At 34.9% G+C, this 26,410-nt stretch overlaps 1 protein-coding gene across 5 annotated transcripts in view; it reads right to left on the bottom strand.

Moving 5' to 3' along the window:
* Positions 1-1,758: 1,758 nt before the first annotated feature.
* Positions 1,759-26,410, bottom strand: part of LOC128231841 (kinesin-like protein KIF6) — a 32,297-nt gene continuing 7,645 nt past the window's right edge. The window contains exons 6-22 of one of the 5 annotated variants that reach the window (XM_052945062.1): positions 19,244-19,438; positions 18,592-18,695; positions 18,236-18,353; positions 16,661-16,757; positions 15,837-15,942; positions 14,738-14,933; positions 14,261-14,293; positions 12,888-13,063; positions 12,459-12,586; positions 12,124-12,227; positions 10,909-11,041; positions 9,980-10,021; positions 8,729-8,932; positions 7,462-8,433; positions 6,983-7,070; positions 5,922-5,996; positions 1,759-4,510 (exon numbers count right to left, since the gene is read on the bottom strand). In XM_052945062.1, the coding sequence (XP_052801022.1) occupies positions 4,239-4,510; positions 5,922-5,996; positions 6,983-7,070; positions 7,462-8,433; positions 8,729-8,932; positions 9,980-10,021; positions 10,909-11,041; positions 12,124-12,227; positions 12,459-12,586; positions 12,888-13,063; positions 14,261-14,293; positions 14,738-14,933; positions 15,837-15,942; positions 16,661-16,757; positions 18,236-18,353; positions 18,592-18,695; positions 19,244-19,438 (3,043 nt within the window). In that variant the 3' untranslated portion in view covers positions 1,759-4,238. The remainder of the gene's footprint in view (positions 4,511-5,921; positions 5,997-6,982; positions 7,071-7,461; positions 8,434-8,728; positions 8,933-9,979; positions 10,022-10,908; positions 11,042-12,123; positions 12,228-12,458; positions 12,587-12,887; positions 13,064-14,260; positions 14,294-14,737; positions 14,934-15,836; positions 15,943-16,660; positions 16,758-18,235; positions 18,354-18,591; positions 18,696-19,243; positions 19,439-26,410) is intronic. The other 4 variants (XM_052945063.1, XM_052945064.1, XM_052945066.1 and 1 more) reach the window with 4 other exon arrangements.

Consider the following 26,410-nt stretch of genomic DNA (forward strand, 5'->3'; position numbering starts at 1 on the left):
ATAGTGACATTGAATGGTAAAAGGTTGTCCGATTGATAACTCAACAATGCCTGCACCCATGGCCCTCATAATTGACTTGGAGGTTGGGCCTGACCAGTAGATGAACCCTATTGTTTTTGGGGGTCATCCGGCCAAAGGTCAAGGTCACAGTGACCTTGAATGGTAAAAGGTTGTCCGTGTCATTACTCGACAATGCCTGCACCTATGGCCCTCAAACTTGACTTGGAGGTTGGACCAGTAGATGACCCCTATTGTTTTTTGGGGTCATCGGGTCAAGGTCACAGTGACCTTGAATGGTAAAAGGTTGTCTGAGTGATAACTCGACAATGCCTGCACCCACGGCCATCAAACTTTAATTGGAGGTTGTGCCTGACCAGTAGATGGCCCCTATTGATTTTAGGGGTCATTGGGCCAAAGGTCAAGGTAACAGTGACTTTGAACGATAAAAGGTTGCCCGAGTGATAACTCAACAATGCCTGCGCCCATGGCCCTCAAACTTGACTTGGAGGTTGGGCCTGACCAGTAGATGACCCCTATTGATTTAAGGGGTCAGAGGTCAAGGTCACAGTGACCTTGAAAGCAAACTCGATAATTCCTGGACCTATGGTCATCAAACTTGACATGAAGGTTGGGCCTGACCAGTAGATGACCCCTCTTGACTTTGGGGGTCATCAGGCCAAGGGCAAGGTCACAGTAACCTTTAACGCAAAAAAGTTAACAAATCTTCTCCCAGTGATATCTCAACAATGCCTGAATCTATGATCATCAAACTTGACATGTAAGTTGGGCCTGACCAGAAGATGACCCTTATTGATTTTAGGAGTCATTGGGTCAAAGGTCAGGTTCACAGTGACCTTGAATGCGAAAATGTTTCAAGTGATAATTGGACAATGCCTGCACCCACGGCCCTCAAACTTGACTTGGAGTTGTGTCTGACCTGTAGATGACCCTTTATGATTTAAGGGGTCATTGGATCAAAGGTCAAGATTACAGTGACCTTGAACGAAAAATGCTTGTCTGTGTGATAACTTGTCAATGCCTGCACCCATGGCCCTCAAACTTAACATTTAGATTTTTGGTGACCAGCTGATGACTACTATGGATTTTGAGGTCATAGAGTCAAAGGTCATGGTCATAACACACTATCCTCAAACTTTGAATGGTCATAATCTTAAAACTGCCTCAACGGCATACAATGTTAGCGACAAATCAGCTGTCATTTCGGTCCATGCATATTTCATTTAATTGTCCATATAATCCTGACAAAATGGCGCTCAGGGGGGGGGGGGGGCATAATGGTTGACAAACATCTCTTGTTTTTAAAGGGTTTAACCTATACGGCCATAAAACTGCATCAGTAAATTGGCTTGGACTGCAAGTTGCCCAATTGTTCATGGGACAAGGTCACAGTGACTGTTTTACAAGGGATAATGAAAGTTTTACATAGGACAATGAAACTCAACCAGTCTAGTCTTGACTAGAAGATAAACTCAATTGGTTTTGGGGTAATGAAGTAGGTCAAAGATCATAGCCGACACATTTGGAACACTTGTCCACACAATAACTCCATCAAAGTTTAACATAGGTCCATGAAACTCCACCAGTAGGAGGGTCAGTAGGTCAAAGGTCACTTACAAAGCATTTCCTCTACCAAGAAATGCTGCCGATTTGGCCTTGTCAGGGTTATAACTATCTGCATAAAATGAAGGTATTCTAATTGCATGTAACTGAGATATGGAACAGAATTTGGTTGACTCTTTCATTTATTAAAATATATCTTCTTAAACATTCTGTGATACGATAATTATACAGCAAATCCCTTTTGGTTCAATTTTCCACTTAATGTGTCGAATGTCGGTGCAAATATCATGCGCACAACACATTCCAATGCTGCTATACAATTCTGAATGAGATCTGATAACAGCAGCTGTGACACAAATTATTCCTAAGAAAAATCCTAATAGCAGACTACATTGACCTTCAAACATGAACTTGACCTTTGCAGTGCTAGTGCTTCCCATCCTGCTGCACATTCTGATTGAAAGTGACAAAATTAACAGCTGAGACACAACTTATAACTACTAACATTAACAGCCAAGTGTGACCTTGACATTTGCTTAGGCATGAATGCTATGCCCAACACATTCCATGCTGCTCTTCAATTCTGTGAATATTGATCAAAATCCAATAAAAGTTGAGAAGTTACTGCTGAGACAAATTATTGTTATGAAATTCCTATTGTACTCCAACGACCTCTTATTGTGACCATAACCACAAATATATCTCCTATGCTGCTGTACAACACTGTTTAAAAGTTATTAAATTACAACTGAGAGACATGAAGTAATTAACAGATTGACAGTGCAGCTACTATCCATGTAAGCCTCCCTTCAGGGGCATTAAACACATTCTTGCAGTTTGCGAATGTATCTCGAGTGCATTTATGAATCGATTGGAAACAAGGACAAGCAATTTATGTCAATAATTTATATAAATTTAAACAAGTAAAAATATTATTCAAACAAACATTAAGTAGCATAAAACTGCTTCAAAATTAGATTTACAAGTAAAAAGATGCATGAAAAATGTGTAGATGTCTTTGATGCTGTAAGAATTATAGTCACTAAAAACTTTGTTACACAGTTTCAGACACATCATAGCTAAAAGTGCAAGAAATTAGTATTAAATGATCATTGTGTTTCTGGAATATATAATGCTAAAGCAACAATTCATATTGTTCCTGAAATCAGCCCTGAATATCTTTAATGCTTGTGTAAATGCTATATGGCAGTTCTCATTCAGGGTATTTGTCACCTGGCTGGCAGTCTTTATGTGTGACAAGAATTAAAGGGACTAGACACCTGATTTTACAACTGCAAGAAAAAAAAAAAATTGTAAAAAAACTTCCATCAAATTGTGTACTGCATTGAATCTCAATTACTGATCTATCACATCACTTCTATCTTTCGATGTTTTTACACATTTTTCCAATTCAAAATTTACTGAATTTGTCTACCACGTAAATCCCAGTTAATTTAAAAAAGTGTCTGTATATTTATCTGTACTAATCATGTGACCTTCACATGCTAAATATACACACTATACCCTAGGAAACCATTATGCGCTATGTTTAAACAGGTAAACTCAGCTGAGACAGCGACAATACTTATTATTTTAATTACCGTACGTAAAATGATGTATTATCAGCCTCAAACTAGCTTGTATTGACAAGTCTAGTCTTAATTTCAGGAAAATACTGTATTTGCAGACCATCTGGTGTCTTGTCCCTTTAAAGTGATCAGCAGGCAATTCGTAACATTTGATTCACTTTGAGGATTGGGGCAGACTTTACACTGTGATTAGTCCATGCTTCAAAACTTAAAAATGCTAAATCTTTGCAAACAGTAGAATGAATGTGACTACTAATTGGTAGATAACAATAATGGAAAATAAATAGCCTTGACTTTATTCAATAAGAATAAATTTAATAAATATCACTAAAATTACTGAAAATGAAATACATGTAGGTAGATACATCTGGTGATATGTTTGAAGCACTTATGAACAAGAATACATGCGTAAGTTATCCTCAGAGCCTAAAACTTAACATATGGTACTACTGACCAGATTAACTTGGTAAATAAAACTTGTTAACCAGTCGAAAAAAAATGCTTGAAAACAATACTGAACTTTAAAATTTGATTGTTTTCGTAAATATATATAACACAAACCCACAAAGAGAAGATATATTTACAACTATGAAGAGACCAAATTTTGAGATAAGTACCCTAAAATACTTGAAACTAGATGTTAGAGTTAAGTAACTTTTCACTAACATAAGCAACGTGAGTTCATATATTTCTATTCTATATTAACTCGTTTTCATACCAGAATTTACCCTATAGCAGTATAAGATCTTTTACAAAATTAAATAATCTAGAACAAGACATGGTTCAATGTATTCAGATCTGGCAGAGGAGTATCAGTTCATTACAAGTTGAATCAACCTGAATGAGAAAGTGCTCATCAAAAGACACTCTAATTTCAGTGGTAACATTGGAAAGAAAGCATGGATAAAAAACATCAATGCAATAGTAAATATCTTTGATAAATGCCATTTTACGTATATAATATTTTTACGTGCATTTCTTAAAAACAATACTGGTTTCAAAGTACAATACAATTTAAAATTAATATCACAGGCAAGTTTTTGTCTTTGAGACTCTTTAATGTATAAATCATCTACGTCTGCGGTCACTGAGTCTTTTCTTCATAATATATCTTCGCCAGGCTCTCTGTATAATCTCGGCAGACATTCTCGCCTTGCGTATCCTGTTGACTCGGTTACGTTCTACAGTTGCCTTGCTCATGTACGTTTTCTCGCGTTCCTGGTCGTCCATGGCCTTCACCCGATGTGGCTGGTCATCCTCGGGATCAACAATGATAGTCGAGTTGCCAGACGTGTTGAAGGAAGCACTCATCAGAAACTTCTGCATGTCAAAACCCTCCTCTGAAACATCACGGATAATATTAGCTGATATTCAGATTATAGGGATACTAACACATGCAAAGAGTGTCAAGAGTTATCACAAAATACAGACATTTTGCGAATAAAATCTGCAAATTTGAAGAAAATTAGAGTATTTAAGAAGAAAACGGTGTTTGCTTTTAAAGTAATCATCTCAATTTACTGGGTGTACAATGTCAGTTCTACTAGAATTTTTGTCACAAAGCTTAGTAACAACATTTTATGTTTTTAAATGCCTAAAGTATTTAACAAAAGTTGCTTTATCAAAAATCCCATGGATTTTTCATTCATATTCATTTCCTGTTAGAAAACATGACAGAACTCAGAGTTTTAAGAGTTAAAAAAACATAGGCAAGCAAAAATAATTGACTACAAATGTTTTGATGTCAATGAGCTCAAAACTAAAATGAAGTCACTTATAATCAAGAAGTTGAACATTGTTGAAATTTGAACTAGCAGTTTTATACAAGCACAATTATAATCTACAAAATTAGTCTCAATCAAATTTTTGTGTCTACATTCATTGCCTCCCCCATTGGGACCAACAGACAGATTCCAATTTGTTTACAAAAAATCGGACAGAAAAAAATCTCTCGATCTCCATGAAGTCATTAATGGGTTATATAAGATATTTATTTTAAGGTTTGCCCATGAAGACTGGCTATTATGGAGACGTTCTTGCCGACACAAAGTATGCATGCTTATTTTTGATTCACTAAACTATTAATTTGGCAGCCAGGCTGCCCTGTCTGCAACAAAAATAAAAAAAAATTGCAATGATAAAAAAGGTAAATGAAAGATATGTTTGCTTAACAATTATAAGGAACAGTTTATTAAAACTAAAAGCTAGTGTGTAACAAAATAACTTTTTTGTTTCAAAATGAATGACAGAAGAACCCAGAAAACATAAAGATTTGGTCGTACATGTAGAATGATTTTTGTCTACATTTTAAGGAAGAATAAGTCAGAATGTACATGTAGCATCCCTTTGGGTTAAACATATTCATTTCTTGAAATGTAGTTTGCTATATTGTTACACTACAAGTAGTAAGAATTAGATTAGAAGCCCATTAATTCTACCACATCAACGGCCAGTCTACCAAGATAAGAAGTTAAGAAGAAAGACACCAATGTAGTTTTAAAAATTAGTATATTACGAATTAAGACACTAACAATCGTAAACCATGAGACTTTAGTTGTAACCATATATTTTATCTTACACGGTATTAACAAGGATTAGACCAACCTACAAATACTTATTATACTGCTACGGAAAGCATGTAATTAAACATGGAGTCAGCAGGCTTGAACACAGATGTCAGCTAATACACGTGTCTACTACTAGTATATAGCCACGCAGCTACATCAAACCTAAATCATCTCCTAGACGTACTTCTTGTTCGAGGAACAAGCCCAAAGTCCTTCCAAGGAGCTGTGGGCTCAAATCTTTCGTGATCAAATCCTCCTGCTATAAAACACACAGTGCATTTATAGTTCTCTCAACAACCCTACTGTGCTGTTAGTAGCTTGTTTAACAAGAGCTGTCTTTAAGACAACCCGTTCGACTATTGTACCGGCCTTGTATAATAATAAAAAACATGAGATAAATATTGATTACCATGCATGCAGCTCATATGTTTTTGAGTCACAGCATTAAGTTTGATATGGACTTGAAGGAAATTGCTTGCAAAATTTCAAACAAGGGCCTTAATTTGCATAATTAATCCTAGGAATGCTTACTCTAAACTTTAAAAAATTAGAATGTCTGTTGACTGTGAAGTATTGTTTGAAGTTTCATTCAAACACATCAAGCGCCATAATTTACATCATATTCAACTAAGATTTGTTTTACTTGGTTATATAAGTAAGTGTGATATCTCGGAAGCCTTCTATAAACTACCATTAAATAAGTCTTGTGGTTTTAGAGCTATGCAAAAAAATATATCAGCTATGCAAAAAAATACATCTTGCACAAAACATTTAAACCAGAATTTCAGAGTCAAACAAGGCCAGAAATTTGCATTATTTTCAAACTACTGTTTTTAAACTTGATTATTTTAGTAGATGTGAAGACTGGGAAGCCTTGTATAAAGTCTCAACCCCAATTGAGACGCCAACACCAATACCAGGGTGAGTAGAATAGCTCTCCTTATTCTTTGAAAAGTTGAGCTAATAAAATAGTACCGGTAAGTCATTAACGAATGTTATGAATAGGAAATAAAATCTATCCAAATACTTGGAAACTAGACAAAAATCCTACTTAGTTTGTTAGTTATATCTTGATTTAAATCTAAACCTTAAAAGGTAAAACAACTGTTATTTTTCTAATACTAGTACTTTTAAAATATTTTAAAAACCTTGCCACGAAAAAAGTCCTTTTAAAAATACATAAATCATGTTTCTTAAAAAATGTGTAATGAAACAACACATGTAGATAGAGACAACTGTAGTAACCTGTGGTGGCAGGACGAGGTTTAGGTTTTCTCCCTCTGGATGGTGGAGGGGCATCCCGAAACTTCTTAGGGGCACTGCTTGGAGGCTCCTATACAAACAATATTGCAGTATGTTACCTTTAATAAGTTATATATGTAAAAAAGAGTCATTTGTAGGACCATTCTACTAGGCGTCCAACTATGACAATGGATTCTGCAGTTTGATTACACATGGCAAAGGAAAAAAAACATGGGTGCAAACCAAACACGAGAGTGACTGAGCACAGCTTAGCTAAAAGTATTTCATATTTTAAAGGCTCATAAGCTGTGGTATTTAAGTAATATAATCAAACTTTTTTGAAAACTTTGAAATATTTCTATATTCGTGAACATAAACCGATATACTGACCAAAGCTGAGAGTGTGGCTTTGAAAGTTTTTTATTATTTTGTGCTCATTTCCTGTTAAAATACATTTCATACATTAGAAGAAGTGTTCTTACCATTGCCTCCTGGTCTGATTTTGCTCTGTCCAGTGACCTTGTCTCCCTACTTTGTTCTTTGCCTGACCTCTGACCTTTTGACCTTGAGGCTGATGGAGCTTTTTGGGGTTCAAGGTAAGGGTTTGGTCGGTATTTAGATGTACGAGCATACTGCTCATATTCTGTGTTATCAGGCAGAAGTTTGGAATTTTCTTGCCCCAACATAGAATTGAGAGCTGAATCAAAGTTTTTAGCAGAGAGATTCATTTTTCTTGCATCAAAAGCCTCACCATTGGAGATGCCATTCACATACTCACTAGGCATGTAAGTCCTTTTGTCTTCACGCATTCTTTCATTGTTTCTTCTTGTTCGACTTCTGTCAAGTTCATTTTCATACTTCTTACTTTGAATTTCTAGTAAATCCTCCTCAGACAGCACATTCTTTCTCTCTGGCTTAGTAAGTCTTTCATTGTCTTCTTCAATGGCTTTACTATCATTCAATTCAGATTGACTAGGTTTTGAATCATTTTGTTGAAAAGCCAAGTTTGAGGGAGTAGTTGGCCTAGAGTAACTCGATTCCCATTTGGATGTTGGGTCTTTTTCAGATTTTCTTTTGGAATAAAAGTCACTGGATGGCATACCAGCCATTTGTGGTGCAGAGCTTGATTTAGGCATATGAGTATCATTTGACCTGTTAGCCCTTTCATCATTAACAAAAGTATGGTCCCTTGAAGGGTTTTTCATCATACCTTCAATGTCCTCCCCATTCTCATTATTTCTTTCCTCCTCTGTTTCTTGGGGTTCATTTTCAACATGACCATTAACATGTCCATTCTGGTACCCACTATTATCAAACTGGCTGGTGGCGTGGATTGGTTTACCAGATGCCATGGCCTCCTTGAGCTCACGGAGTTTCTGCCGAGTGGCAAGCTCCTTCATCTCCATCAGGTTTGCCTTGGCCATGATCTTCTCACGCTCAACATGCGTCTTTGCCTAAAAGGAATAGAAGAAACACAAATTTTCACATCAATTTTACTGAATTATATAACAGAAAACAGTGCTAAGCTTATACTACTCATAACACTTTGTTTAAAATAAAAGGCACCTAAACTGGAAGTGTAGCCTAAAAAGGCTCATTTTTATTAATAAATTAAATGAGTTCAAGCTACAGTACTCATTTGATGGAATAACACTGGCAGAAAGCACCTGTTTTGATTTACTCCATCAAAATAACAAGTAACATTAGTCCTAATGTGAGTAAGAAGACCAACTGCATAGTCATGCTTACCCTGCTCTGTTTGCGTTCCTCCGTCTTCAGCATAGCAAACACCTGCCGAGTGTTGAGCGAGCCGTCCCGCTTGCGGAATTGACCAAACTTTTCCTGCATGCTGGTCAACTGGGCGTCAGTCATCTGTACCTCCTTCCCCTCTGCACGTTGCTTTAACTGGTCCTTACGGAAGGTGATGTACTCTAGCTGACGCTCATAACGCTCCTGGTAGTAAGGGAATAAACAACTATGATACAACAAAATGCTTAAATGGTATTATGTTTTTTTAAATATCACTAATTTCTTATTCAATCCAATGTTTAAGTATTCTAAAAGGTTTCTGATAATTCTTGGTTATTATTCATTCATAATTTTTAATATATTTTCCTGAATGACTACACAATACAAGTAATTCATGCTGTAAAACAATAATATTTCATTCCCTATACATATGTTCATAATCACACCAGCCCAAAACAGTTTTTACCAGAAAGAAATTCTTGAAGTGCATGAGACCATTAACCACATCACAGGCCTCAAAGGGACTGTACTTTGTATGATGAAATAGCGAAAAAAAAAGAAAATTGTCGAAAACTGGCATAATCTTGGTATCGATGTGTACAATGCATCGAAACTTAGTAACTGAAGTACCACATAGTTTACAATTAATTTATTTTCGCAGTGTTTTCAGATTTTTCCATTAAAAAATATTACTGGGTATGTCTACCTAGTAGAATTCACTCCTTATGCGTGATTGACTAGTCGATGTTATCACATGATTTTACCGAGTTAGGTCTATAGCTTAATTATATCACCCGTATAGAGTAAGCCTTGGTAGCTCAGTGGATACAATGCTGGACTGCAATTTTGGCGACACCGGTTCAAACCCGGTCTTCGCCACAATTTTTTATTTTAATTTTGGTTATCTTTTTTACAATTATGATATCAACGAGTAAAACATTTTATTAAATAATTGTCCTGAGATTCGTTACAGAAAAAAACAAACTCATTTGGTGCCAATCTGGTGTACAGTCCCTTTAACCACTAGCAGGTTGTCTCCGTACATGTATATGCCAATTATGAAAAGGTGTAAAATTATTACATTCTGGTACCACTCTCAACTGTCATGCAATTTATCTAATTTGATAAAATGAAGATAAACATGGGTTTAATAAAGTGATAACAAAGTTGCTGGTACCATAATGATTTACAAGTGTTTATGATTTTGAATGGAGCGTTCTTGAGTATGCAGTGCTTCCATGCAGAACTTACACGCTTCAACTCAACAATCCTTAACTCCTGTTCAAATTTTTCCTGTGCAAAGATAAACACTGGTATAAAATATGAGACTTAATTAAGACTTAAAAGATAGTAAAGTATAAATGTTGAGCACATCTGTGTATTTTCAAGTGCATGCACACAGAAAATACATGTACAAGGGTTGTTAAAAAAGCTTGCAGAATTTTAACATGCAAAGGTAAAAAATGTTTGAAAGTGGGTACAAATGCAATCTACATCTATATTTCTGGTATTCAGGAAAACACACATTTTAACATGACTAAGGTCAAAACTCAACGTTTTCGAAATAAGATAAATTCTACAGTATGATAGCATCATAATTAAGCAGACTGATTTAGCGCTATAATATGTGAAATAAGTGTTATATCTTAACATTATTTTCTGAAAATTTAAAGACACAACAACTAGTATAACTCTTGATTTTAGGTCAACTAGGAAATTTTTTTCTAGCAGCTACAGGGGATGGCCGAGCTGATCTCTCGTCTTCTTTGATTGGTGTTCAAATATTTCAATCATCTTCCCATAGTCTGATAGTGTCAGACTCCTCATTTTGCCTCTCTGAAGATTTCAGATCCACATCAAACTTGACAAAACTGCTTGGTTCAATGTAACTAATGATATTATGATGAAATACATAATATCTTTTATCACCAATGTAGATTGCATTGAACTCTTTTTGTACCAATTTCCAACAATTTCTTTTGAACAACCCTTGTACACATAGCTGTATGAACATCATGATATTCAACTTTCAGTATCAGTATTATTTGAAAAAAGTATGCTGATTTTTTCCTAGATCACATTGAGTAGCAAATTAACAGGCACAAATGCAAAATTGAAACATAACTAATCTAAAGTCAGCATAAATTGCAAATCACAAAATAGCCCCCAATCAAACTGACCCTTCTGCGTTTGAGTTGTTTCTCCACGAGTCTCTCTTGTTCAATAAGGGCAGAGTCGGCCTCCGTGCTCAACAGCTGCTTGATGTACGCTGCCTGGTCTGTCACCTGGGCCGTAGCCACATGTAGCTTTGTTCTGAAATGATAGATAAGATTAAAAGGTGAAATTTTTACTTTTAGCAAATTTTACAAAATTGACCATATACCATTTTATATATACAGGTATACTGGGTAGTATTGTATTAAAAGTTTTCTTTTCAATTTACCACTTAAAGCTGCACTCTCGCAGATTTACTGTTTTGACAACTTTTTAACTTTTTGTCTTGGAACGAGCCAATTTCTGTGTAAATATCTGCAAACCAGTGATATTTTAAGACTGCTGACAAAAGATCAGATCACAGATTTTCCGTTTGAAAATTAATGTTTTATGGCTAAAAGCGTTACTAACAGTTTAAGAAAAATGCATAAAACATCAATTTTTTTACTCAAATATGGAAATCTGTGATCTGTTTTTTGTCAGAGGTCTTATATCACTAGTTTCCATAAATTTTCGCATAGATTGGCTCGTTCCGAGACAAAAAATAAAGAAGTTGTCAAAACGTTCAATCTGTGAGAGTGCAGCTTTAAATAAAAATACATTACAGTTCACCTTGACCTTAATTTTGCAGTTGTTCTTGAATCTTGAAAGTTTCAGCTTATATACCATGCTTATGATTTTATAAAGCAAGAAAATAATCATCTCTTACCAAATAAATTGAACCACATTACAAATGAAAATAACAAAAGGACAAGTGCAGCATCAAACATATAATTATGGTTAAGTTTTAAAGCTGCACTCTCACAAATTAATTTTTTCTACAACTTTTTTTATTTTTGTCTTGGAATAAGCAAAGTTTTGCGTAAATATCTGCAAACCAGTGAAAAAAGACTACTGACAAATGATCAGATCGCAGATTTTCATATTTCTGTTCGAAAATTAATGTTTTATGACTAAAATCGTACTAATGGTTTATGAAAAATGCATAAAACATCATTTTTTGAACTTAAATATAAAAATCTAATTTTTTGTCAGCAGTCTTATATGACTGGTTTATATGCTTTTTTGCATAAGTTGACTCCAAGACAAAAAACAAAATAGTTGTCAAAATGTCCAATCTGTTAGAGTGTAGCTTTTAACTACCAAGATGAGTCAAAACAATTCTCATTCCATGGATTAACCTCATGTGCTTATCCATGAGGTCCAGTTCCCGCTCAGCGACTTGCATCTTCATCTCCATCACCTGTTGCTCCTGCTCTGTTCGCTCATGGTGAAGTTTCTCCACCTGCAGTCACAATTAGTTACTTTTTAATGGGGTATTTGTTAATGAAACAGTTTTATGTACACTGTTTAAGATGCATTGTGCATACTCATTTTCATTGTTACACGTGTACAAAGTATTGCCTTACCAATATTATCAATGATTTTCAAAATAACGTCAACTTTGTTTGCAAGAAAAGGCCATGCCAATACCATGGTTGTAATAATAACTCAAGAAGCTGAACAGTTTTTATACCTTTGAATTGAGTTTCTTGATCTCCTGTACTCGTTTCTTATCAAATGGCGTGTTAGCAACATCTGACTCATTGAGAAGCTGTGATAAAGTCTCAGGGTCCTTTTTGCTGTTGGCAGTCCACAATCTCTCTGAAAGTTACATCAGATATATACAACATTTAACTTTATCTTAAAAGAAAAATGAAGAGATAAATGTTACATATTTTGCAAGTTGTTCACATAACATCTTTATTATGTTATTTAACTTTATATTTCTTACTTGAAAATGTCATTAAACTACGTATGTTTAAGAAAAATAAGTAGCTATGGTTATTGTCTGTTACAAATGCATTCATGAACAGTTAAAGCAGATTATTTCACATAGCAATTTTATTTTATTTGCAAAGATTGTTTTCAGCCAAATATAAAAATACTAAGAAATCTCCCACACCTCCTGTATCTGCAGTGGAGACTCTACTCTCATCTGTCCAGGCCTGAGTGGTTTGTTGTCTCCCCTGTCTGCTCTCCTCTCGGCTTACCCCCCTTGAATTTCCTCCAGTGGTAGTTGTATCAAAGGAGGCAGACCGGTGAATGTTCCGTGGCTTCGGTGTGGACTTGGGGTACGTTCTGTAAAATGTATGAAGAATGTACCTCTTTGACTTATTTTGTCCATATTCACCTATAAACAAGCTCTTGCAGAAGACTTTAAAGCTAATCACACTTGGACAAAGACACAAACTTTATTATTATTATATATAAAAAAACGATCTGATTTAAATCATATCCTCATTGCAATGCTTTTTTAATGAGAAAGATCAAAAAAATATAATTGAAACACAAAGTTTCTGGTACTTTACATAACCATGAAGGCTACAAAATTGATGCATAGCATCAAGTCGGCGCAAAAAATTAGAAGAAAAACATGCATGTAGATAACCAAAAATAGGTTATTATTTCAATGATAACATGATATAAATAGATATGTCCAAAGGACATTAGGGTTGATAATATTGTTACAATAGTTTAAGCCTGGAATAATAGATATTCTGGTTTTCCCAAGCTAATCCTCCAGAACAAACAAAATTATACCAAAAATATACACACATTACTTCGGAAATAATAGAGTGAAAGGTCTAATACATGAATTTCAATAGCATGAAATTCACCTTTCATTTGTACCAGCATGTTATGTGAATTCCAGGCTTAAATATTGTATTTGTTTTAGTGAACACATTTTACTCTTATGAGTAAATAGAACGGGGATAAAAAATACTATACATTAAGACGGAATTATCTGGAATTCATTCTTTCAGATGACATTTTCAAAACAAACAATTAAGCTAAATGTTAATTTTTCAAAACTTGCTTTTTTGCTGCTCGCCAAGGGATATTACTGCATAGAAGTTTTAGAAACACAAAGGATACTGTAACAATACCGTGTAACCTTCATCTATTTGGGGAGAAGTTGGTATTTAAAATCCAAATTTAAAAAAAATGATAATCAGGGCTATTATAATTCAAGGTTTCATTATCAATTAAAGTCTATTTTTTTATGGAACACATTGAACTTCACATTTTATCTTGCAACATGGCAAATATCGAAAGCATTGTTCTGCAATTTATGAACTGATTCCTTAGTTGGAGCAATTTCCTGAGTAATATCAAATATAGTAATAAAAATGCAAATCACAGTGACAAGTGCTGTACATAGAAAAGTGCATGCTGTTTGTTGCACACAACACATACACTAGTGGTCACACTACCGGTATATCGCCAGTATTTGGTTGCAGTGCCATTCAAGAGTCATAACACTTTAATACTCACTTGTTCCCCAATTGAAATGACACTTTAATAGGCCTAGTAAAACAATGAATTTATCATCAAAAACATTCATGTATTTTTAGACAACAAATTTATCTTCAGATTAAAAACATGTTTTTTTGTTATCATGCATATGTACATGAGATAAATCAGACAAATTAGTCAAAGTATAATTTTGTTGTAGTCTATACTAAAATACACACAAATATCTGTGCAGTGGTTTACCCGCTTTTCTTCATAAATGGCCAAAACATACAACAAGTCTCTCTATAATGTAAATAAACAATCACAAGGGAGAATTAAGTAAAGCTGAATTTCACAGATGCATCCTTCGCCAACCAAATGATTGACTCCGGAGGGAACAAAAACAAATTACGGGTTCTGATACTAAATGAGAATGAAATGCAATCCCATCCCATGAAAATATGATAAAATACAATATTGAAAACGTTTATTTCAACAAATAATTCCTCCCCTCACCTTTGCCCGTCCCCCTCCTCCCGGAGTTTCTGGGCGTTATGTCTCTGTATGACCTCCATGGGCTCAGCATCCCCATTCTCCGGTGGCCCCTCCAGGCCAGGAACCGTCTGGTGGTTGTTGTTTGGGTCCAGTCTTTGGGAAATTACTCGTTTTAGTATTTTCAGGCATTCTCTGAATTTATGGGGGTTTGTTATACCTGAAAAGTATGATTTTTGGAATAAATAGATTCAAAATTGGGCAGATTATTTGACAAATTAAACTTTAGCTTGCTTTCAGAAAATTGTCAGTAAATCGCAAATCATTCAATGATTAACATATTATATACAGTTGAACACCGCTATTCTGAACAACGTTTATCTGAAATGATCACTATTTCGAAATTATTTTTCGGTCCCGATTTTACTCCTTATTTGATTAACTAAATTTTGAATCTTTAATCGGAATTCGCTATTAAAAAAAAATCTCTATTCTGAAGTAAAACAATTTGGTATTTCACACCTATTTATCAATTTTTATTTCGAACTCGATCATGTCATAGTTTTTCACACCATACTTCGAATGCACTCGGGCATTGGCTTGAGGTGACAATGGAGCACAATTAGCGTTTGTTAAAGAATGACATTGAGCATGCGTATGTTACAAACATCCATGTCAGAAAATGAGCGATTCATTTGGAGATGTAGTGTGTATATACACAACCTGAATATCATTCGAAAATGTCTATCTCATGAGATTCGATTGCCGATTTATTAAACAATAAATCAACAAATAATTTTGTTTGTATACGAAAGATCACTCATACCGAATGAATTGTATTGGTAACGTGTAACCGACATTGCAATCTTCACGACTTAGTATTTCGCTATTCTGAAATAATTTGTTGGGTCACCACAATTTCGAATTAACCGTGTTCAACTGTATGTCCATATTGGGCTTAATTTCACTTCACAAAAATCCCCTCGTCTAATATCAAATTCCCCTGGAATTCAGACCAAACTCCCCTGGGAGGCATCTCAGAAATAAGGCATGTATAATTTATTATTACGAGAAATGCCACTATAATGTTATGCTATATATGTGGTACAATATATGAACCTACCTGCAGATATGGGGTCAGATATTTTGCCGGCGAGGTACTGGTTGACAACCTCCACACACATCACCTTATCTTCTTCTGTCAGCACCATTCTGATCTCTCCACTCTCCTGCAGAAAACAGTCACAGATTTATGATTCATTCTGTGTTGTAGGTTATATTATTCCTCCACAATGCTAATCAAGGATTAAATAAGAAAAACTGAAGTTATAAGTAGAAGGTTATCTGAAAAAATAAAAGCACAGAACTCTGATTTGACAAATAATTTCTAAATTACCAGTATCATAACCCTAATGTGATGAAATAGATCAAATAATCACATTATACAAATGTCAATCGCCACCAATTTCTCATAATGTGAAATTATTTATATTCGTGGGCTTGAAATTTTGTGTTTTTTGGAAAGTAGACACTTTGGTGGCTTCTTAAATTCGTGGATTTTCATTTTTTTTTAAATGAATAATCAAAACTACGATCGTAAATTGTCTGCAAATTCACCATGTGACGATCTATGTATCATATACGTCACGCAGTTTATGACACTACAATGGGACAATATGTCAATTAGCCCAGATACCCATGTCAATTATTGCTTTATTGGTAATGTATGGGTAATAAATAAAGATGCACCCACATAAAGTAGTTGAGGTTAACATATTACACATTCTGCTAGCAGATTCTACAGTCAATGATGCCAACAACCATTTAAAGGCTACGGCAATACATGTACTGCAACATAATTATTATCATCATTTTCCTTTACAAATAAAACAGGATGCAAAATAGACATTATGTATCAATTAATATTAACATTGTTTGTGAACTAACCTGAGACAGTCGTAGGCAAGCCAGTTCAGTTTCTAGTTCTGCTATTCTTTTTCGAAGTTTCCTTATTAAGGATTTTTCATCTAATTCCTCGTTTCGCCTGAAAACAAGGATTGTAAGTAAACTGGAGTAGATGACTATAAATTTGAAAATAAAAGAGTTGTACATTTATCACTGCATAAATACAAGCATTTCCATTGTTGGAATGAATACAATTTGATCATTGAAAAGCAAAACAAAACATGTAATTAAACATGGGGAGCATGCCGATTACATTCTGTCAGAAATACATTTGACTGATGATTTGAGTATATGTAAAATGCAGGTATATAATAACTTTTATTATATGCCTTCAATTTCCTTTCCTCATTCCAACTGTTAAAATACAGCATGCCATATTGAAAAATCAGTATCATCCTACAGTCTTTCCAAACCAGTATTAGCATACTAGCATCTGTTGAGTGCTACCTTTTACATACTAATGTTTATTCACTTTTTGTTTCAATATTAACTTACTATTTAGTGACATAGTTATTTTTAGAAATGTACTATATTTCCTAATGAATATATTTCAAATTGCTGTGTTTATATTCGAGAATGGAAATTCCATGAAATGTGATGTAAAATCTAAGTACAGATTTGTTGGTTTCAACTAAAAACAGTGGATTTAAGCATGAAAAGAATCAAAAGAGATGTATAATAAAAGAATTATTACCATGTGATGCTTATCTGATTACCTGTATCAGGTCTCGTTCAATGTATAAACACGCATCCGTTTTGGCTGCTATGTGAACTTGATGGATATACATTTACACACCAAACTCAACATGATACAGGACTTCAGAAAAGAGTCCTCATAATCATCATATCTCCAATTTAAAAACTATGAAGCAACATAAAGAAAAAGACAAAGGAAAAAAAAACTGCATTGAAAAGCAGACTAGAAAAAACACCAGAAAATTCAAACATTGGTAATGGGGTCATGGTTCTAGGAATAAAAAAGTGTAAATGTTGGCTATAACACTTGGATAAAATCTGCTGCATCAGGATGACATGAACATATTTTGAAGAAACAAAAAATGAACGAAAATAAGAAGGGAGGAAAGAATATACTACCTTCAGTTACTATTAGAAAAAACAAACATCACACAATGTACATGCAGACATAAACATCTCGGGATCAATCAAAGATTTCTACATATCTATTACAGTAGCCAATAAGGCGGGTTACTACGTATCTGCTACAGTAACCAAAAAGGTGGACAATAAGGCGGGTAGCACTCTGGTACCTACCAGATCAGCCCTCTGATAGCAGTTAACATAACTTTTTATCATATCAGGAATATTAAATATATAATGGTGCTGTCCATTACAATGATTTCAAGGCAAATGTTTTGTTCCAGTTACACACAATTTTATTGGTTAAAAATCATAAGTGGGTTGAACCACACTTGTATTAATATTTAGAATGAATGATTCACAACGACTCTTCACAAAAGATGAGACAAGAATAACATGTAAAAGTAAAATATGAATATTCAAGTATTAATCCACCAGTAATAGGGAGCAGATACTTACGAGACAGCGTTAGCTATACAGGCAACTCTGCCAGCAAATCTACATGTAGATATGGACTCTCCAAGATTGGATGTTTCAAGAGATATAGTAGCTATCATAGAGGTCATACAGTTGCCACCTGAAAATCAAAAGTCAACAAAATTGATTAGGTATATGAAAATTGTTGGTACACAAACCTTTGTTTGAAAAAAGGTAGAACACCCTATCAAATAAAGTGCAACAGTAAATAAATAAATAATGAATGGAGATAAAAACAGTTATATTCACTAGACCTAAATTAACAGCCCGCAAGTTCTTCTGACTGTTTATTGAATGACCAACATTAACAAACAAGGAAAATAAGAAATGAGCCTTACCAAGGCTGTCTCGGAGCAGCATGGTAAGCTGGGAGTTCCTGTAGGGGACATGGCGGGGCCCTCGTAGGGCGTCAGCACTCAGCGGCCGACCCACAAACTGGTACCTGTAATAGTAAACTGGAAAATCAAACAACTCTCATATTGAAACTGTCTCCTTTCACCGAAACAGTGAGACCTTCTCAGGGAGCCTGCACTCCCCTTCCTTCCTAGAGAAAATACAGCATACAACACTTATCAGAGTGTTGCCCGCCTGATTACAAACAAAATACAATGATCTCTTTCAATCGATTGTCCTCTTTTTAACAAAGCAAAAAAGGGCATTTTTAACATTACCGTATTTCAAGGATATTTAGTAACACAAATTGTGTGTAAAGGGAAAAACAAACCTACTTTGCCAGTATGACACTTGCTGTTTGGCTAGTATGACACTTGCTGTTTGGCCAGTATGAAACTTGCTGTTTGGCTAGTTTGGCACTAGCTGTTTGGTCAGTATGGCATTAGTAGATTGGCATGTCTGGCACCAGCTGTATGGCCAGATACTTTCAGCAAACTCCAAACACATAAATGTAGTTTAAGAAGACCTTTGCGGCACAGTTTCTTGAGTGTGTTAGTAATTACTATATTTCAGTACATATACATAATAAAGCCTTACTTCCTGTTCCCAACAGCTGTTCGTGTCCTGCCGGCCTTGTCCTTGTTGAGTGCTTCCTCCTGGAGGGCAACTATCACAGTCTCAAGGTAGTGCAGGGACAGATTGATCGACTTTGCCTCAGTCAACTGGTGTCCGAGAACCCGAGTCTTTGCCACTCGCTCTGACCCTGCTAAATCCACCAGATGCAGCTTAGATCTGCAGTAGAATTGAGTAATATGAAAGTTCCAACTGCTACTATATGGAGAAGTTCAAATTGAATGAAAATGCATCTAAGTCTTCAACTATGTAACATGTGTTCATCTGCACTATGTTAACCTTTCTGCCAACAGCATCAAATTTTTGATATGATCACTCTTTTTCCTATCATTATTTACCTTTCAATACTACTAGTATAAGATAATTTCACATTAACTGGTTGTGGTAAAAATATCAATCTAGGGTTTTTCGTTAGATCCACTCACTAGTTCTCATTGTATCTTCTTTTTTTTAAACAGAAAAGAGGAATCATTTTACTGTTCTGAATCAACTTGAGTAAATAATATCTGCATATCAGTCACTTATAAGAGTTTATGGTATTTGTCAATGGATTAACAGGATTCAGATTGGGAGAAATTTACAAAAAATATCCCTCTCAGATCACTTTGATATATTTCAAGATGATAATCCATGCTTTTACCATATCTCAAACTTTATCAAAATCTAAATAAAAGGCTTGTAATTCATCTAGCAGCTCCCATTTATAACTGGCTGTTTGATACAAGAATTAATTGACTTTGCTTAACCCATTTGCTCAGGTACTTAAATTCCTGTGAAATAACTATATGTACATTGTACAGCACTTTTTTTCTATGCACATGATTAAATACCTTTACAATTCCTTATAATCATCCAAAACTGCAAATCCCAGTCATTCATAAATCATATTTTTATTACTATATTGAATATATAATATCAACTAAGTTCCCATATCCGGGCAATCCATGCTATGTTAATCTTATCCCCTAAGTGTTTGCTTTTTAAACAGTTTTGGCTGATGGCCTTGTTACTATTGCAATCAAGCAGCTAAATAAACTCAAACAGAAGGCTCTGATTTCCGCACAATATTCCACTTAAATCTTTATTGATGATCATACAAGGATGTTTACAATGTAAACAATAAAACAATTCACAAAATCCATACTACTGTGTCATTTAATGCTTTGCAAACAATATGAAACCATCGTTTTGACTGAAAAATCAGTACTAATATTATACCAACATATGCAATATATTTTGAACATTTGTTTTGATTTCAGCACAGTGCAATGAAACACAAAATAAAAGCTACTATGAGTACATCTCATTTTATTTATATGTATTTTATATGTTATGATAATTTCTTATTTTTATAATATTTTAGTATAATGAACTGGTCTTTGATGTACTTAAAAATATGTGTATTTGTTTGGGATATTATGTATGACAGGTAATTGTTTTCTTTAAGAAAATAAATCTTCTCCTCATACATGCCATATCCCCCAGTGGGGGGAAAAATCCCCTGGAATTTTGATCCATCCCTGGTCTCCCGGTTTTTTTCTCTAGATATTTTACATCAGGCAATAATGACAAAGTGAAACCACAGTATGTGAGTGAAACTGAATGTAAAGAAACAACTCCGCAAGGGTGAAATGACTGTTTAAAAAAGGTTAGATAAATGCCAAAAAGAAACCTTAGTAACAACAATTGATCAATTAATTTGAAGTAATGATCAAAGGCAAAGAAATATTACTATTAATTTAGGAAAAGGAAGAAATTAATAATTTTCATTCCATTATCTTAGTGTCTGAATGTCATCATAGCTGATAGTATTAAGCAGAACTTTTTAAAAGACTTTGGAGGAAGTTTAATTTAATTTACAGTATTATAGTATGACATGACAGTGTATCATAAGACTATGATAAATCATGACATAAAAATAATTCTGTATAATGAAAAAGGTTTTCATAGCAAAATATATGTGAATACATTTTTCGTAATTGCTTCTAAAAATACTTTATAATTTCGCCAACTTAAACCTGCTAAAAAATCCCCCTGAATTTTCAGCCTTTCTGAACAAATCCCCCTGAATGGTCGCCAGAAAATATGGCATGTATGTCTCCTTTTACAACTTTACTTTGCGTCTTTTAACAAAAACAACTAGAGCTATCGCTGGATGTCATTAATACCACCACTACACCACCTTCTTGTAAAAAGAAGTATCAGTTGGAGTGATGTATGCTCCTTGAATGCCCTATGTCTGTGAGAAGGCATCATTAAGTTAATAGTCCTAAGTTCTTCTATATAGAAATAAGGACTTAACATCTGTGAAATACGGCATCAAATTATCGTTTCAATTTCTAAAAACAAAGCACAGTTTTAATTCAGTTGACCTCGAAAAGATATAAAGTTATGGAGAGTAGTAGAAAAATAGACATACAAAATTGAAAGGCATTAATTTAACTCTAAATATACCAACACAAAATAATGTTTCATATGCACAGCACGTCTTCTCAACACAGTCAATATGTGTAGGAAGTTTGAAGTCAATACCTCGAAAAATATGGAGTTATGAAGAGAAGTGAAAAATAATCAAAGGGCAATAACCCTAAAAATATTATACACAAAATAATGTCTCAACACAGTCAATATGTATATAAAGTTTGAATTCAATACCACAAAAACATATGGAGAAATGAAGAAAAGTAGACTTGTCCTGATGTCTCAGGACAGACATAGGTACGGATGGACAAGACAAGGTGATTCCTATATAACCCACACCACTACATGTCGGGAGTATTATCACAATATATATAAAAACAACACACTAATTTAACAACATTTAACTATGATGTTAAGAGCTCATATTGTCAGCCCTGATTCACAAATGAAAAAGGGGCAATAATCCAAGATTATGTGGAGTATACAACTAGGTCTTATTTCTATACTCACAGTAATGATAGTAGGGGGTATTTGAGTAAAAAAACCAGTAAGGATGAAAAAACGCGTTCAGGTAAAATGCAATTTTCCATGATGACATATGTTGTTGTTTTTAGCTCACCTGTCACGTAGTGACAAGGTGAGCTTTTGTGATCACTCTTCGTCCGTCGTCCGTCCGTCCGTCCGTCCGTCCGTCCGTCCGTCCGTTCACAATTGCTTGTGAACACAATAGAGGTCACAATTTTGACCTAATCTTTATGAAACTTGGTCAGACTGATCATCTCTATAAAATCTAGGTCAAGTTTGATATTGGGTCATCTGGGGTCAAAAACTAGGTCACTAGGTCAATTAGTAGAAAAACCTTGTGAACACAATAGAGGTCACAATTTTAGCCTAATCTCAATGCAACTTGGTCAGAATGGTCATCTCTATAAAATCTAGGTCAAGTTCGATATTGGGTCATCCGTGGTAAATAATTAGGTCACTAGGTCAATTAGTAGAAAAACCTTGTGAACACAATAGAGGTCACAATTTTAGCCTAATCTCAATGCAACTTGGTCAGAATGATCATCTCTATAAAATGTAGGTCAAGTTCGATATTGGGTCATCCGCGGTCAACAACTAGGTCACTAGGTCAATTAGTACAAAAACCTTGTGAACACAATAGAGGTCACAATTTTAGCCTAATCTCAATGCAAATTGGTCAGAATGATCATCGCTGTAAAATGTAGGTCAAGTTTGATATTGGGTCATTCACGGTCAATAACTAGGTCACTAGGTCAATTAGTACAAAAACCTTGTGAACACAATAGAGGTCACAATTTAAGCCTAATCTCAATGCAACTTGGTCAGAATGATCATCTCTATAAAATCTAGGTCAAGTTCGATATTGGGTCATCCGCGGTCAATAACTAGGTCACTAGGTCAATTAGTACAAAAACCTTGTGAACACAATAGAGGTCACAATTTTAGGCTAATCTTAATGCAACTTGGTCAGAATGATCATCTCTATAAAATCTGGGTCAAGTTCGATATTGGGTCATACGCAGTCAATAACTAGGTCACTAGGTCAATTATTAGAAAAACCTTGTGAACAAAATAGAGGTCACAATTTTAGCCTTATCTTAATGAAACTTGGTCAGAATGATCATCTTAACATAAGCTAGGTCAAGTTCCATATTGTGTCAACCCAGGTCAAAAACTAGGTCACTAGGTCAATTAGTAGAAAAACCTTGTGAACACAATAGAGGTCACAATTTTAGCCTAATCTCAATGCAACTTGGTCAGAATGATCATCTCTATAAAATGTAGGTCAAGTTCGATATTGGGTCATCCGCGGTCAACAACTAGGTCACTAGGTCAATTAGTACAAAAACCTTGTGAACACAATAGAGGTCACAATTTCAGCCTAATCTCAATGCAAGTTGGTCAGAATAATCATCTCAATAAAATCTAGGTCAAGTTCGATATTGGGTCATCCGCAGTCAATAACTAGGTCACTAGGTCAATTATTAGAAAAAAACCTTGTGAACACAACAGAGGTCACAATTTTGACCTAATCTTTATGAAACTTGGTCAGACTGATCATCTCTATGAAATCTAGGTCAAGTTCGATATTGGGTCATCTGGGGTCAAAAACTAGGTCAGTAGGTCAATTAGTAGAAATACCTTGTGAACACATTAGAGGTCACAATTTTAGCCTAATCTCAATGCAACTTGGTCAGAATGATCATCTCTATAAAATCTAGGTCAAGTTCGATATTGGGTCATCCGCGGTCAATAACTAGGTCACTAGGTCAATTAGTAGAAAAACCTTGTGAACACAATAGAGGTCACAATTTAAGCCTAATCTCAATGCAAATTGGTCAGAATGATCATCGCTGTAAAATGTAGGTCAAGTTTGATATTGGGTCATTCACGGTCAATAACTAGGTCACTAGGTCAATTAGTACAAAAACCTTGTGAACACAATAGAGGTCACAATTTTAGCCTAATCTCAATGGAACTTGGTCAGAATGATCATCTCTATAAAATCTAGGTCAAGTTCGATATTGGGTCATCAGCGGTCAATAACTAGGTCACTAGGTCAATTAGTACAAAAACCTTGTGAACACAATAGAGGTCACAATTTTAGGCTAATCTTAATGCAACTTGGTCAGAATGATCATCTCTATAAAATCTGGGTCAAGTTCGATATTGGGTCATACGCAGTCAATAACTAGGTCACTAGGTCAATTATTAGAAAAACCTTGTGAACAAAATAGAGGTCACAATTTTAGCCTTATCTTAATGAAACTTGGTCAGAATGATCATCTTAACATAAGCTAGGTCAAGTTCCATATTTGGTCAACCCAGGTCAAAAACTAGGTCACTAGGTCAATTAGTAGAAAAACCTTGTGAACACAATAGAGGTCACAATTTTAGCCTAATCTCAATGCAACTTGGTCAGAATGATCATCTCTATAAAATGTAGGTCAAGTTCGATATTGGGTCATCCGCGGTCAACAACTAGGTCACTAGGTCAATTAGTACAAAAACCTTGTGAACACAATAGAGGTCACAATTTTAGCCTAATCTCAATGCAAGTTGGTCAGAATAATCATCTCTATAAAATCTAGGTCAAGTTCGATATTGGGTCATCCGCAGTCAATAACTAGGTCACTAGGTCAATTATTAGAAAAACCTTGTGAACACAACAGAGGTCACAATTTTGACCTAATCTTTATGAAACTTGGTCAGACTGATCATCTCTATGAAATCTAGGTCAAGTTCGATATTGGGTCATCTGGGGTCAAAAACTAGGTCAATTAGTAGAAATACCTTGTGAACACATTAGAGGTCACAATTTTAGCCTAATCTCAATGCAACTTGGACAGAATGATCATCTCTATAAAATTTAGGTCAAGTTCGATATTGGGTCATCCGCGGTCAATAACTAGGTCACTAGGTCAATTAGTAAAAAAACCTTGTGAACACAATAGAGGTCACAATTTTAGCCTAATCTCAATGCAACTTGGTCAGAATGATCATCGCTATAAAATGTAGGTCAAGTTTGATATTGGGTCATTCACGGTCAATAACTAGGTCACTAGGTCAATTAGTACAAAAACCTTGTGAACACAATAGAGGTCACAATTTTAGCCTAATCTCAATGCAACTATAAGGAAAGTGTTTAAAAATCTTCTTGTCTGAAAATGCAAGGCCTACGCATTCAATATTTGGTATGTATCATAACCAAGTGGTCCTCTACCAAGATTGTTCAATTTATGCCCCTGGGGAGAAGAGGCCCTATCCTGGGGGGAGTCACAAGTTTTGCATAGGCTTATATAGAACAAAAAACTTCTTGTCTAAACCAACAAGACATTGGCATTTTATATGTGGCATAACCTAGTGGCCCGCTACCAAGATTGTTCAATTTGTGCACCTGTGGTGAAAAGAGGCCTCACCCTGGGTGTCACAAGTTTTACATAGGCTTATATAAGAAAAAACTTTAAAATTTTCTTGTCTGAAGCCACAAGGACTAGGTCTTAAATATTTGGTTTGAAGCATTGCCTACTGATAGGGTCATGTGGGGTAAAAAACAAGGTCAGTGGGACAAATAAAAGAGTGGCCTCTAGGGGCCATACTTTTCATTGGATCTTTATGATAATAGGTCAGAATGTTCACTTTATTTAGCAAAGCTACAGGTGAGCGATACAGGGCCATCATGGCCCTCTTGTTTAAATTAAACAAGCTATTAATTTGTCACATACATCACTGTCCTTACTACTTAAAGCTTTCAAACAACATGGAAATAGCAAGAAACTATACAACTACAAGAAAAGGGTGAGGAAATACTAAAAAGAGCATTGCGGAGCAAACCCCAACACTCGTCTCATTGTTTTTTATTAAAAAAAAGAAGCATAATGCAACAAAAACTGGAGACAGAGTTTTGGGCCTTGCTGTAAATATGAGTTCTGTCTCAAGCAGTGTGTGTACCAAGTTTCAATGAATGCCTTATACAATATTGAAATTATGACTAGTAAGGTGAAACATTTTGCATCCCTACACCAACGGCACCAAGAATATGACAATTCCTTGACATGTGTTTTTCAAAAAACAGACAAGCTAAATATATGTGACACAATATGAAAGGATTGGTTGCATTACCTTCAGTAAACTATGAGTTTTGTTTACAAAACAGAAGAAGAATTAAACATTAATATGATTGTG

The sequence above is a fragment of the Mya arenaria genome, chromosome 4 (assembly GCF_026914265.1).
Source record: "Mya arenaria isolate MELC-2E11 chromosome 4, ASM2691426v1".
Classification (NCBI taxonomy): domain Eukaryota; kingdom Metazoa; phylum Mollusca; class Bivalvia; order Myida; family Myidae; genus Mya; species Mya arenaria.